Source organism: Lissotriton vulgaris, chromosome 1_1 (assembly GCF_964263255.1).
Source record: "Lissotriton vulgaris chromosome 1_1, aLisVul1.2, whole genome shotgun sequence".
NCBI classification, from domain to species: domain Eukaryota; kingdom Metazoa; phylum Chordata; class Amphibia; order Caudata; family Salamandridae; genus Lissotriton; species Lissotriton vulgaris.
The window spans coordinates 1878580390-1878592737 of NC_141685.1; the positions used below are offsets into that span (position 1 = coordinate 1878580390).

The 12348-nt window shown below is 42.9% G+C and overlaps 1 protein-coding gene across 2 annotated transcripts in view; it reads left to right on the forward strand.

Moving 5' to 3' along the window:
• Window positions 1-12348, forward strand: part of CFTR (CF transmembrane conductance regulator) — a 1194762-nt gene that overhangs the window by 1011267 nt on the left and 171147 nt on the right. For both annotated transcript variants that reach the window (XM_086919414.1, XM_086919415.1), the window contains 2 exons: window positions 2776-3003; window positions 5941-6041. In XM_086919414.1, coding sequence (XP_086775540.1) covers window positions 2776-3003; window positions 5941-6041 — 329 coding nt within the window. The remainder of the gene's footprint in view (window positions 1-2775; window positions 3004-5940; window positions 6042-12348) is intronic.

The window sequence follows — 12348 nt, forward strand, 5'->3', positions numbered from 1 at the left end:
GGTGTTGGTGCTGTTCCCAGTGCGGTAGGTCACAAGGAGTCGTCCCAAGCCGAGGGGGTGGAGCGGAGGATAATGACTTCTGTCTTGTCCGAGTTTAGTTTCAGACAGCTGTTCTTCATCTACTCGGCGACGGCTTTCATTCCTTTGTGGAGGTTGGTTTTGGCGTTGAGGGGTCCTTGGTGAGGGAGAGGATCAGCTGGGTGTCGTCGGCATAGGAGATGATGTTGAGGTCGTGCAGTCGGGTGACTTGGGCGAGCTGTGCCATGTAGATGTTGAACAATGTCGGGCTAAGGGATGAGCCCTGGGATACGCCGCAGATGATCTTGGTGGCTTCGGAGCGGAAAGGGGAGTCGGATGCTCTGGGTTCTGCCGGAGGCGTGTGCATAGGGTGCAGTGGCTGACAGTGTCGAAGGTGGCTGACAGGTCAAGGAGGATGAGGGCTGCGATTTCGCCGTTGTCCAGCAGGGCGCCGATGTCACTCGGTCGTGACGATGAGGGCAGTTTCGGTGCTATGGTTGCTGCGGAATCCGGACTGGGACGGGTCCAGGATGCTGTTCTCCTCGAGGTAGGGGGTCAGTTGTCTGCTGGCGGTCTTCTCGATGACCTTCGCTGGGAACAGGAGCAGGGAGATGGGCCAGACGTTCTTGAGGTCTTTAGGGTCAGCCTTGGGTTTTTGGAGTAAGGCGTTGATCTCAGCGTGCTTCCAGCTCTCCGGGAAGGTCGCTGTCTCGAAGGAGATGTTGATGGCCTTGCAGGGATGGGGTGCGATGATGGAGCTGGCTTTGTTGAAGCTGTTGTGTGGGCATGGGTCTGACGGAGATCCGGAGTGGATGGTGTTCATGATTTTGATGGTGTCGTGGTCGCTTATGTTGATCCAGGAGAGCAGGGGATCAGTGCGGATGGTGGCCGTGGGGACAGAGGTCTCAGTGGCTGTCGGGGCAGTGTTGACGTTGAAGCTGTTGTGGATGTTTTCGATCTTGTGATGGAAGAAGGTGGCAAGTGAGTCTCACAGGTCTTGCGAAGGTGGGATGTTGTTGGTGTTGGAGCTGGGGTTGGAGAGTTCCTTCATGATGTTGAAGAGCTCTTTGCTGTTGTGTGCCTTGTCGTCTAGGTGGTCTTTGAAGGAAGCCCTTTCGGCGGATCTGATGAGGTGATGGTGTCTGCAGGTGGCATTCTTGTGGGCTGCGTAATTGTCCGGTGTTGGTTTATGGTGCAATTTCTTCTCTAGTTTTCTGCAAGCTTGCTTGGAGGCCTGGAGGTCATCGGTGAACCAGCTGGCTTTCTTGCTGGTGTGTCTGTTGGAGGGTTTCTTGATCTGGGTAAGGGTGTTGGCGCAGTCGTCGATCCACTAATTGAGGTTGCAGGCGGTGGTGTCAGGGACGGTAGGGTTGGCGGGTGTGCTCCGGGCGAGGGTGTTGGTTAGCCGGTCTTCAGTGACTTTGCTCCAGGAGAGGCGGGGGATCTGTTGGGTGCAGTTGTGCGTGGTGGGTTTCCGGAAGGTGAAGTGGATGCAGCGATGGTCGGTCCAATGGAGTTCAGTGGTGTGGCTGAAGGAGACGTGGGAGCTTGCGGAGAAGATGGGGTGAAGCGTGTGGCTAGCAGAGTGGGTGGGTGTTGTGACAAGCTGTCTGAGTCCGAGGTTGGCGAGGTTGTCGATCAAGGTGGTGGAATTGGTGTTGTTGTTGTTCTCGAGGTGGAAGTTCAGGTCCCCGAGGAGAATGTTCCTGTTCCGTTGGTGCGGTCCCTGAGGGTGATCTTGTAGCCGTCCGGGATGGCTATGGCGATGTTGGGTGCTGAGGAGGGGTCATCCAGGTCTCCGTCAGGAAGGGGAAGTCTGGGGAGGTTGAGTTGAGTAGGTCCCAGAGTTCAACGCCATGTTTGCAGGCGGAGCGATTGTTGAGAAGAATGCATCTGAGATGGTTGCGTTCTTTAACAGTGGGTGGCTTGGCGGGTCGGATGCTGGTGAAGCTGCAGTTCTAGCAGGAGAAGGGTCCTTGGGTGCTCTTTGGGGCGGCCAGGAAGCAGGTGTGTGATTGACCGGTGTTGAGTGCATGGAGGGTGCTGGCATTGTAGCAGTGTTGGGTGTTGTGGCGTTCGTGGGGGCCAGGGGTTCTGGAGCTGGGCGCGGTCCAGACACGGACGGACGCAGGCGGGCTTGCCTTAGCACACCTTTGGCGCCCCGCGGCACAGCCTCGCATCGACCGCCATAAGAAGGGGAGGGGGGAGGAAGGTGCATCTGGGAGAAGGGAGTGGACAAATAGGCGAGCGGGGGCAGGACCGCAGGGGATTCAGCACCGGGACAAAACGGGGCTAGGAACAGCGAAGGATACAGGAGGCAAAAAGGGCACAGGGCACAGAAATAATACACGAGGGAGAAGGAGGAATGAAACGCCACAAATAACATTTAAAACAAACCAATACAATTACAACAGCAATCCTGCAGCCCATCACTGGCCACCAGGGATGAGGCGCAGGTGGAAGACTGCGGGTGGAGGAGGGCCTCGAACTCTACTCTGCAGCAGCAGCTTGGGCTCAAGGGCACGGTCACACAGGTGATGCTGTGCGGCGCGGGGAGCGACCTGCCAATAAAGGGTCAAGGGTCGCTAGACTGTAGTAATCTGCTTTGAGCATTAAGTGCATGAATGTTCCGGTCCTTTATAAGACTATCTTGGCTTTGTAGCCAACTTGTAATGCTTTTTCTCAGTTAAATGACATACATTGTAATTTTGAGTATGAAGTGACACTGTTTTTTCTTGAATCCAACTTTCTCTACAGCTCGAAGCCCAATTTTTACACACCTCATCACAACGTTGAAAGGGCTGTGGACTCTGAGAGCTTTTGGGAGGCAGCCTTATTTTGAAACCCTCTTTCACAAAGCCCTAAATTTACACACAGCAAACTGGTTTCTCTACCTGTCTACGCTACGCTGGTTCCAGATGAGGATAGAAATGATCTTTGTTATCTTCTTTAGTGCTGTGACCTTCATATCCATTGCAACAACAGGTAAACCACTCATGAATCCTAAAGTTTTCACAAATTGCAGATTGGGAAAGCATTGCTGTCAAATTAGTTATTCAGAATATCTAATTGTTGCCTATGAAAAAAATACCACCATAACCTTCCATTCGGATGGGGAGAGACTGGAAGCACGGAAGGGGTGGAAAATGAGATGATGATGGAAAATATGTAGTTGCAATCTCACATTCTTACTTTGGGAAGGAGCCAAATAAAAAAAGTGCTAAGTGTCTGGTGATCTTATTACCTTCCGCTTATATACAGGAGACTTATAAATGTTAGAGATCAATATGCTTATGTTAAGGGAAAGCTCGTGTCACCTCAACATCACAAGAATTGCAAGCCGGCCAGCACATTTTTGAGTCAGAGCAGCTTGTAAATTTGTAAACAAACTTGTCTTCATATTTTAACGTCTATTAGGGCATTGTCTCACATACTTAAATGCAGGTCTATGTTAAGAATTGTCAGATATAATTAAATTCTGATTTATTTTAAGAGATTTCATCTGCAGAATGCACTCCCTGCTATCACTCCATGACCACTTCCAGGTGTATTACTAGCAACAAGTTACAAAGAAGAGATCTTTATAATGGTGTCCGCTTATTGTCTCTTCGCAAATTTCTTTTTTATTTGTAGTAATTATATCATTTGTCTCCATGTGAGTTATTCCATCAAAAAGTTGTACATGCATCTTTGCAGTGTTCTGTGAGCAGATGACACGTGTTTCGCCCTCTAAATGGCTTTGTAGCCTGGGGCTTTCTCAAGGTTTTTAAGATAAAGTTGAGGCTTCAGCAAATTAGATTTCCTTCATATTTATAGACCATATGGTTCGTTTAATTCTTGGTATAATTCAGTAACTGGATAAATCCTAAACCATATGGACTATGAAAATGAAGAAAAACTAATTTGCTGAAGCATAAACTTTATCCTAAAAGCCTTGAGAAAGCCCCAGGCTAAAGACTATCGAGCCAAGTTTCAAGTCTTTATTTCGATTTTAAACAAATCATAAAAGACACGTTAAAATACAATAATAAGACAGACAATCAGAAGATTTTAAACAAGAAAAAAAAAAAACAGTTTAAAGGAGAGAAGAACAAAACATCCATGAACAAAGACTAAGCGCATTTCGAACAAACCAAAAAAAGAAATAGTTAAAAAAAGCATTAAATGTCGGTAAAAGAGAAACCTGAGTTAATAAAAAAAAACATGTAGTGTTTTAGTAATACATTTCAAGTCATATTGATTAATGGGAAACCATTTCTTGCTTGGTGTGCAAAAGATGCCGATGGAAAAATCTAGAGGCAGATGATTAAAGCAATATACATATATTTTATCACTTTACGAGACACTATGTGTGGGCCCTGGAAGCTCTGACATGTATTTTAACCTTAAAAGCCAGGCTCAGCCCAAATATTTAGCCAGGCTTACAACAAATAGTTCAGAAGTGTTGGTCTTTAGGGCCCAAATGGCTTCCGCAGAGGTTTTAAATGGTGATCTCTGAAACAGTGGTTTCAACCATTTCTTTCGAGGTACAGAATATCTGGGACAAGCAAAAAGAAAATGTCCCTCCGATTCTTTCTGTCCTGGGCAACATTTACAGTTAATCGATGACCCTGTGGACCATTTGTATGCAAAAGAATTCAGAGGCAAGGACCCCACTCTGAACTGATGATACAGTTTTTTGTCTAACGGTTTGGTTATTACATCCCAATAGGGCTCTCTGGATGGATCAAGCTTAAATGTTAGGAACCTGCCTGTAAGGCTATTATTGCTAGAGAGTGAAACTCTTTTTAGACGGATCGAGGCCCAATACAGGGATTTGAACTCTTGTTTAGAGGGGAAAGCGTTAGATTAGGGGGATAACCAGAGATGTTCTAAACCCATGTCAATGAGAATGGTTTTCACAGCTAAAAACCATGGAATTTTCCCAGATCCAGTAATTGACCTGACTTCAGCTAGTTCTTTTGCGAAGAGAAACAGGTCAGGAGAAGTCCATATTCGTCTCCACATGGCCACCAACCTAAATCTAGCCATCTCGTTGATCGGAGGGCACCCTAGATCCAAACAAAGGGGAATAGAGGGGGTCGACTGTGGGAGGCCTACTAGGTTCCGAAGGAACTTGCATTGGGTTTTAAATAGGTTGAGCAGGTCCATATAGCCCCAAAGATCTGCGCCATAAAGAATGGCGGTAGTGATTTTAGCGTCGTAGATCCTGAGGGCTGGGAGAACCCGCTTGGTGGTAGTTCCTTTTTGCTCTTTTATGAGACAGCCAGTCAGCCGTGCAAGTTTGAGATGTTGGATGTTAGTTTGGTCTTTCCATCTCAAACGGCTGTCAAGGGTAACCCCCAAGTAGGTCATGGTCTCAACTTGCTCGAGATTAACTCCGTTTAACCTCGCGGAGCCATTTAGGGGACACTGAACACGTTGGCTGCTCACAGAAAATTGCTAATATACATGTACATCTATTTTATGGAATATCTCACGTTGGAGATAAATGTTATAATTACTATAAATAAAAACAGAATTTTCAAGACATATTAAAAGGACTCTAAGCCTTCTTTACTCAAGGGTAGATACACCTAATCCTCTTTACATGCAAATAAGAGATCTCCTTTCTTAAAAATATAAGAGGATGACTAGTCTATTTTGTGTGCTGCATCACAGTTGCAGCAGTGTTGGGTGCAAGAGTTGTTTGTGGAGTGCCTCTGCTCTTCACTTATTTATTAGAAACATGGGTGATATAATAATTTACAATATTTGTAACAGGCATTAATGCTTTAGCATCCAAAACACAAAGAGGCTAGGAGCACTTTACTCTTTTTTGAGAAAACCTGCAAATACAAATATTATACTTCATATGACTTTTTTTTTTAATCCAGGCCTAAGTATAGTAAATGATACGTGATAAATGTATCCTTCCTTCAGGTGATGGTGAAAGCAAAGTTGGCATTGTTCTCACTTTGGCCATGAACATAATGAACACCTTGCAATGGGCCGTGAACTCAAGTATAGACGTAGACAGCCTGGTAAGTAAAGAAAACATTGATATAATTTCTATTCAAGATCAGTGCTATGTTTTACAAAGACAGTTTGATTATATCGAATGCTTGACCAATAAATACATTATTTACAGACTTGAGATTTTCCGAGTAGAACATATATCATATGAGAATCCTCCTTCAGCAAACACTTCTTAGCCTTGGATTTACCCCAAAAGGGACCCACACCTGCCATCCTTGAAAACATGTGCTAGAACAAGCAATAAACGGAGCAGGAAAAAATGGTGAACATAATTTACCTAGGTGTACTGCAGCGTGATCAAGATTGCAACCAGGTCTAGGAGAGCTTTGAAAATAGGCGGACCAAGCATAATATGTACCTCATAACAGGTTTGTAAAGTTTTCCTTTGAGCTCTGGAGAATTTAATTAAAGAGACAGAGCCTCTCAAAGTTTCAAGAACATTCTAGACAGGGCTGAAATCTTCCAAAGCATCAGCTCTAGAGCACCTGCAAGAACTAATTTATAGAAATGTCTGTATGGATCCATTCTTCTATGTATGTGAGTTAGCTACTAAAGAATATCTTCACTTGTTTCCCTATTTAAAAGAAATCACTTTAGAATAGTAAAGAACTTTTCTGAGATAACATAAGCTTTGGAGAGTCCATTATTGAAAGGGTCCTGTAAATAAGGCATTAATTGATGAGGTAAGGAGGTCCTCTATACTAATAATCTTCCTGAGAGATGTGTGCAGGCACGGCCCTTGCCGGGTATTATACTGTGGCGGTGACGTCAGGCAGGGGAGGGTCAGGGTGGGGGGTTGTAAAATGGGGGATATGGACCATTAGAGGTAAGTACCGAAAAAAATGAATAAAACAAATTTTGTTGCCCACGCTGCATCACATTTGGCGATGCAGCGTGGACAACGAAATTTGTTTTATTTATTTTTTTAGTGGGCCAGGTACATGTTAAATAACATGGGAGATATAAAGGATTCCTGAGGGACCCAACAACAGGGAAAATAGGTAGAAAAGTATTTTGTGATGAAGAGTCCCAAATTCCAAATTCACCGTCTGTAATCTGACTATGAGGAAATACTGTCTCCAGTTTATGATCCGTATGTCAGCATAAGTAACTGAGATCAGCAGGAGCGGCCCGTGCAAGTAAGAGGGGTGGGGCAGTGGGGGATTTGACTGATGACTACCAGGGAAAATTAAATAAAAAATGAATGCTCCCTTGTCGTCTGTCGAAAAGCCCCCTCCGCCCCCTCCCCCCGACCCCCCAACCCCTGCCCCCATCGCTCTTACCTGCACGGGCTGCTGCTGGAGATCAGTCTATCAAAATGGACTTTGTGGTCCATGTTGTATGTAATATTATCCACTAAGAGGCCTCCCAACAGTCTGATTCTAAAACCCCTATAGTTCACTTCCAGTCAATGGCCTCGAACCAGATTGTAGATTTTGCAGGTTTTTGCAATGACAATTCTGTGCCTATTTTGTCTACGCGATTTACTTTTTGCAACGTACATTGTCACACAATTCACAATTTTCATGCTAAAGGGGACAAAGTGTAAAACTTCATTACTTTGTGAAGTTGCTAAATATTCCACAGAACATCCCAAAGGTTGCGAACAAACTTTGAAAGTTGGCACCCTCATGTAATATGCTCCATGTTAAAAAGCAAAGTAAAATCAATGTTTTCTGCTTTCAATCTCTTGTTATTAAATATTTCTAGGATATCAATCCATGAATAATGAAATGCGCAGTCTTCCTGATAGAGATAGCGTGTTTCCTTATAACATTTGTGCAACACCTCACTGTAGCAGTCTTGAAAATACCAGTGAAGTGACAGCAGTGTAGAGTGCTACCATTTCAGAGGCTTACCAATAATATTGGTGGAATATCCATGGTAGCAGTTGCACAAGAATATAATACTTTGTTTATAATAATAGCACGGCTGTATAAAAATTAAACTTGTTGTGCATTTTGCTTGTGTGAATGGTTTTAGTAAAAACATAACATTGTTTTTGATTAAAAGGACTTTGCGATTCTCTGTTGTATATAAAACACACGGATGAAAAGAAAGTCTTGCAAGGAGGCGTTTGCAAACTGTAATTACAGGACGAATGTCCCTGCTGCGCAGGGTGGAAGTTGTGTACACAACTAAGAACTAACCATAAGTAGCTTACAGTTTTTCCACTGAGCCCAGCACTTCCAAGATGTACAAATGTACAATGTACACGGATTGACATGTTTTCATGTTGCCCCATATCTATGTTACGTTTATTATGTTGACAGTTACTTGGTCTGATTTCCTTCTGTCCGCTCCCTTCATCCCAAGTAAAATAGCACATTATGTGAAGGAAACACCCTTAATCATTTACTACATGTTATTGCAATACGAGGATTGGCAAAAACTGGTGACAGGGGCAGTGTCGAGGAGTAGTTCAACTCAGACTTCATGCTGCTTCGACCTGAAGGATGTTATATCTAACATTAATGTTATTTGTAAGTTTGATATGTTTAAAACTACCCATACAAGCTACACACACACACACACATGTATATAGGAACAATACAAGCCTCATAGCATCATATTATACAATCCTGAACCTAAATAGTTCTAAAGCAAAACTTCGATCGAACATGCAATTAGAGCAGATCTCTGTTTAAATCATTTTAGCTATATTAAAAAATACAATAAATCTTCAAACACTACACTGAAAGCTAAATCAAATAATTGGTATATTCTCTCCTTCTAAACATCTTACTAATAGTTGCAGAGAGACTTTATGTGGTGCTAGCGGGTAATTGGCTGCAATACACTTTGACCCCGGCACATCTTGTTATCCCAACGCAATTAGGCAGCTCTACACAGAGAACCTAGAATTGCATTAAAAACCCGTCCCTGCACTTTTGTGACATTTCAGAATCAAGACACTTGACCTGCCATATGGCCTGGATGATGTACACATTTTCATTTTTGTTACAGCCCAAGCTAGAGAGAATAATTCATAAAATGCAATATGGCACAATAGTAGCTCAAGCAATGTTGGAACGGAAATCTAGGGGAGATTAAAGCCTTAAATGTAACATTTCAAGCACATTCCTTTGTTGATGCCATTATTTAATTTGCTTGTTTATGTTGACATGGTATGCAAAATAACGATGAATTGATATGCGACCCGAGGAATTACCAGTGGCTGAGATTAAGTGAAGCATTCCATCCATCACTTTTTATATACTTTAGTACGTTACACTAAGTAGGACAGAAATGCCTAGGCGTGGGTCCTATCCACACTGAGTTTCTGGAACCCAGTTGTGCCTGGCTGATGAGGCCAGAACTAGGGTGAAACAGTTCCTGGATTGCTTGGTTTCTGGTTCAGGGAGGACCTGGCTTGGCAGTTCAGGCTGGGCTCTTATGATCGGAGGAGGGTCAAGCCTGCTCCATATTTACCAGACAGCACTAAACCACTTTTTAGTCTTGTAAATATTGTTCGATTGACACACTTTTCTCAATTAAAGGGGCGTGCAATGGGTGTTGCTGGGGGTGTTCCCAGCAACATACATGGCTTTTTGGCACTGCCCCAGATTTACGAGGAATCGTAAATCTGAGGCAGCGCCGGAACCCTACTCCTCCCAAAGGGTGGCGTAAGGGAGGCACGATGAGGAGAAATACCTTTATTTCTCCAAGTTTTCTTTTTTCTATGTGTGCTGCATCCTGCAACACACATAGAAAGAGGAAAAAGCCTCTTGTGATTGTTTTTGTGCAGGAAGGTTTCCTTTCCTGCGCAAAAATAATCATACCTGCAACGCAGGTAACCTAGCACCATGGTGCAAAGGTGCCTGTGTTGGTGCACGGCAGCTCCTTGTGCACTGACGCAGGGGAAAGGGACAGGAATGTGCCCTATCTAATAGGCTTGATGCTCTTTTGCCTTAGGGCAGTGCAGGAGAAGGGCCTGCAGCTCTGCCCTACTGCAAAACCTCATAAATGAGGCCCGTAATTTCAAACAGTTTGTGTCGCTTTTGCACCACGTTGCGTGGAGTAAGAGTGATGCAAACGGAATCATACATACAGCTCCATTTAACTTTAACAGTCCCTCAACATCATTTAGAGCGCTGTGCTGCTGTGGTGATAGGAATTGTGACAATACAAAAAGGGACGTGGAATTACAGGATTAGCATGGCCTTCATCGGGTTTATGTGAATAGAACTCTTTGTTCGCTTATGTTTCATTTAAAAAAAGTCCTTTTGTCTTTGTCTCCAAAAATAGGAATCGGTTAACCTAACTATACATTTATATTACAAAAAAACACTGAACCAGAAAGCCCATGTGTGTAGAAGAAACACTGCTGACGCTCCCACGCTGTTCTTTATCAGCATGGCGGAGATCCCATGCCAGATACACACAGGAAGAACGAATTAACTGTGATCATAAATCCCACATGCCTTCGATTCAGATGTCACGTCTGACTTTTAGAAAAAAGGCGAGAAAATGTCATGTTTGTTTTGTGTTGTCTTTGGTGATGCTATGACACTTTGGAAGGCAGCATGCATTTTGTATGTATTCTCTTTGTGTATGGTTGAGAGGCTGTCTTAATGTATCTCTTTCCATATCTCTATGAGTTTGTTTGTGCCTGTATGGATGTGTATAGGTAGGTGCAGTTTAATATGGTATTTATTCGATACCTGAACAAACAGCTTTGAATACAACATATATTCAGATCTATCGAGAGGAGGTTGCTATTTATCACTCCTGCCAATGGGTGAGAGGGGCATCAACACCCCTCTACCCTTTATCTCTTGCAAACCATGACACCTCTCCACAACGATAGTAATGAATATCATAGTGGGAGGGAGGTCATGACCCACTCGAGGCTTTTGCCCTCAGTATCTACATACTCAATAATTAATGTTGTTCTTTATTTCCAAAGAGGGTTTCTGGTGATGGCTTAAACCAGAATGCTGAAGCCTGAGTGCTTTGTAAATTTGGCTGGGAATGGAGGATCCCACTGTTACATGGTATGCATTTCTAATATTAAATGTGTATTTTGGTACAATCCTCGTGAAAATAATGCTTTTCCTCAAACAAGGATATTGTTAACGTATCCATAAATTCGATAGTAGACTATACTGTTATATTCTGGTAAAAGAAGAGACACATGTTTAAACATGTAGGAACAAATAAGGGGTTTTAGAGAAAACATGATTTTTTAGTGAAAACTAAGGTGTTAGTACCATATTTAACTATAAGGTCACTTTAACTATTCTTGATAGGTTTCTTTCCTGTGCTATTTTAAAATTTGTGATTAGTTTTGTGTATTCTGCAGATGTGTGCACGACTTATGGCATGGTTTTTCTACATTGCATAACATAATTGGGAAACAGGCCCTACACCCACCCCTCTGCAGTTGGCAAATCACGGCTTTCGTCCATGCACAGCAGTGGTTGAATGGAGGATCTCTGTAGGCTTCAAACCCAGCTAGGCAGGCTATACTCTGCAGGGACTATCCACGGGGCATTGCCCACTCCCAAAGCCAGCCTGCCCCACTGTGAATATCGTTTGGCGCTGCACAATAAGCGTTCCTGTCTACGTTTAAATTTTTTTTTTTTTTAAATGGTTTAACTTTTCATTATGGTTATGGAATTATGATTTACGTAAAAATAGCAAATTGACTCTGGTGTGCACTTTTTTGAGGGTGTTTTTTTATTTTCCACACCTCTGAGTTCCCCACTGCACTCAACTCAGGTCGGGTATCACCCATGGTACTCTCCCAGTGCTGTGGAAACATTTTGTTCTACAACATGAAAATTGTCTTTTTTGTCAGGAATTGAAAACTTCAAGATGGTGGGAAGAAAATGAATTGACTTCACCAGCCAATTTCATTTGAGAATAAATTCAAAATGTGATTGACAGGATTCAGATTTTCTGAATCTCAATTTTAAACTACATCAGTGTAGAAAAGTTTTAACCTTTTTGAACCCCTTCAGCAACTTATTTAAATGCTTGTTTCTTCAAATCAAAACAATCAAAACCAACTTTATTCGGTTTTTCATAATTGTAGAAATACCATAAAAGTTCATAAAATACATTTTATACACTTTCTCAGTTAAAAATCAATTAAAATCTGATATTAGTTATTATTATACACTAAAACACAGTTTACATATAAATCAGAATTCATTAAAAATATGACCATGGCGTGACGTACAGTTTTTACAGTGATTTCATCAGTCCTCTAATGTATATTCAAGATGACTCATCTTTATCAAAGATTCAAGCGATGACGGATACAAAATTTAAGGAAACACGCCATCGCTTTTGCTACTGCTTCAT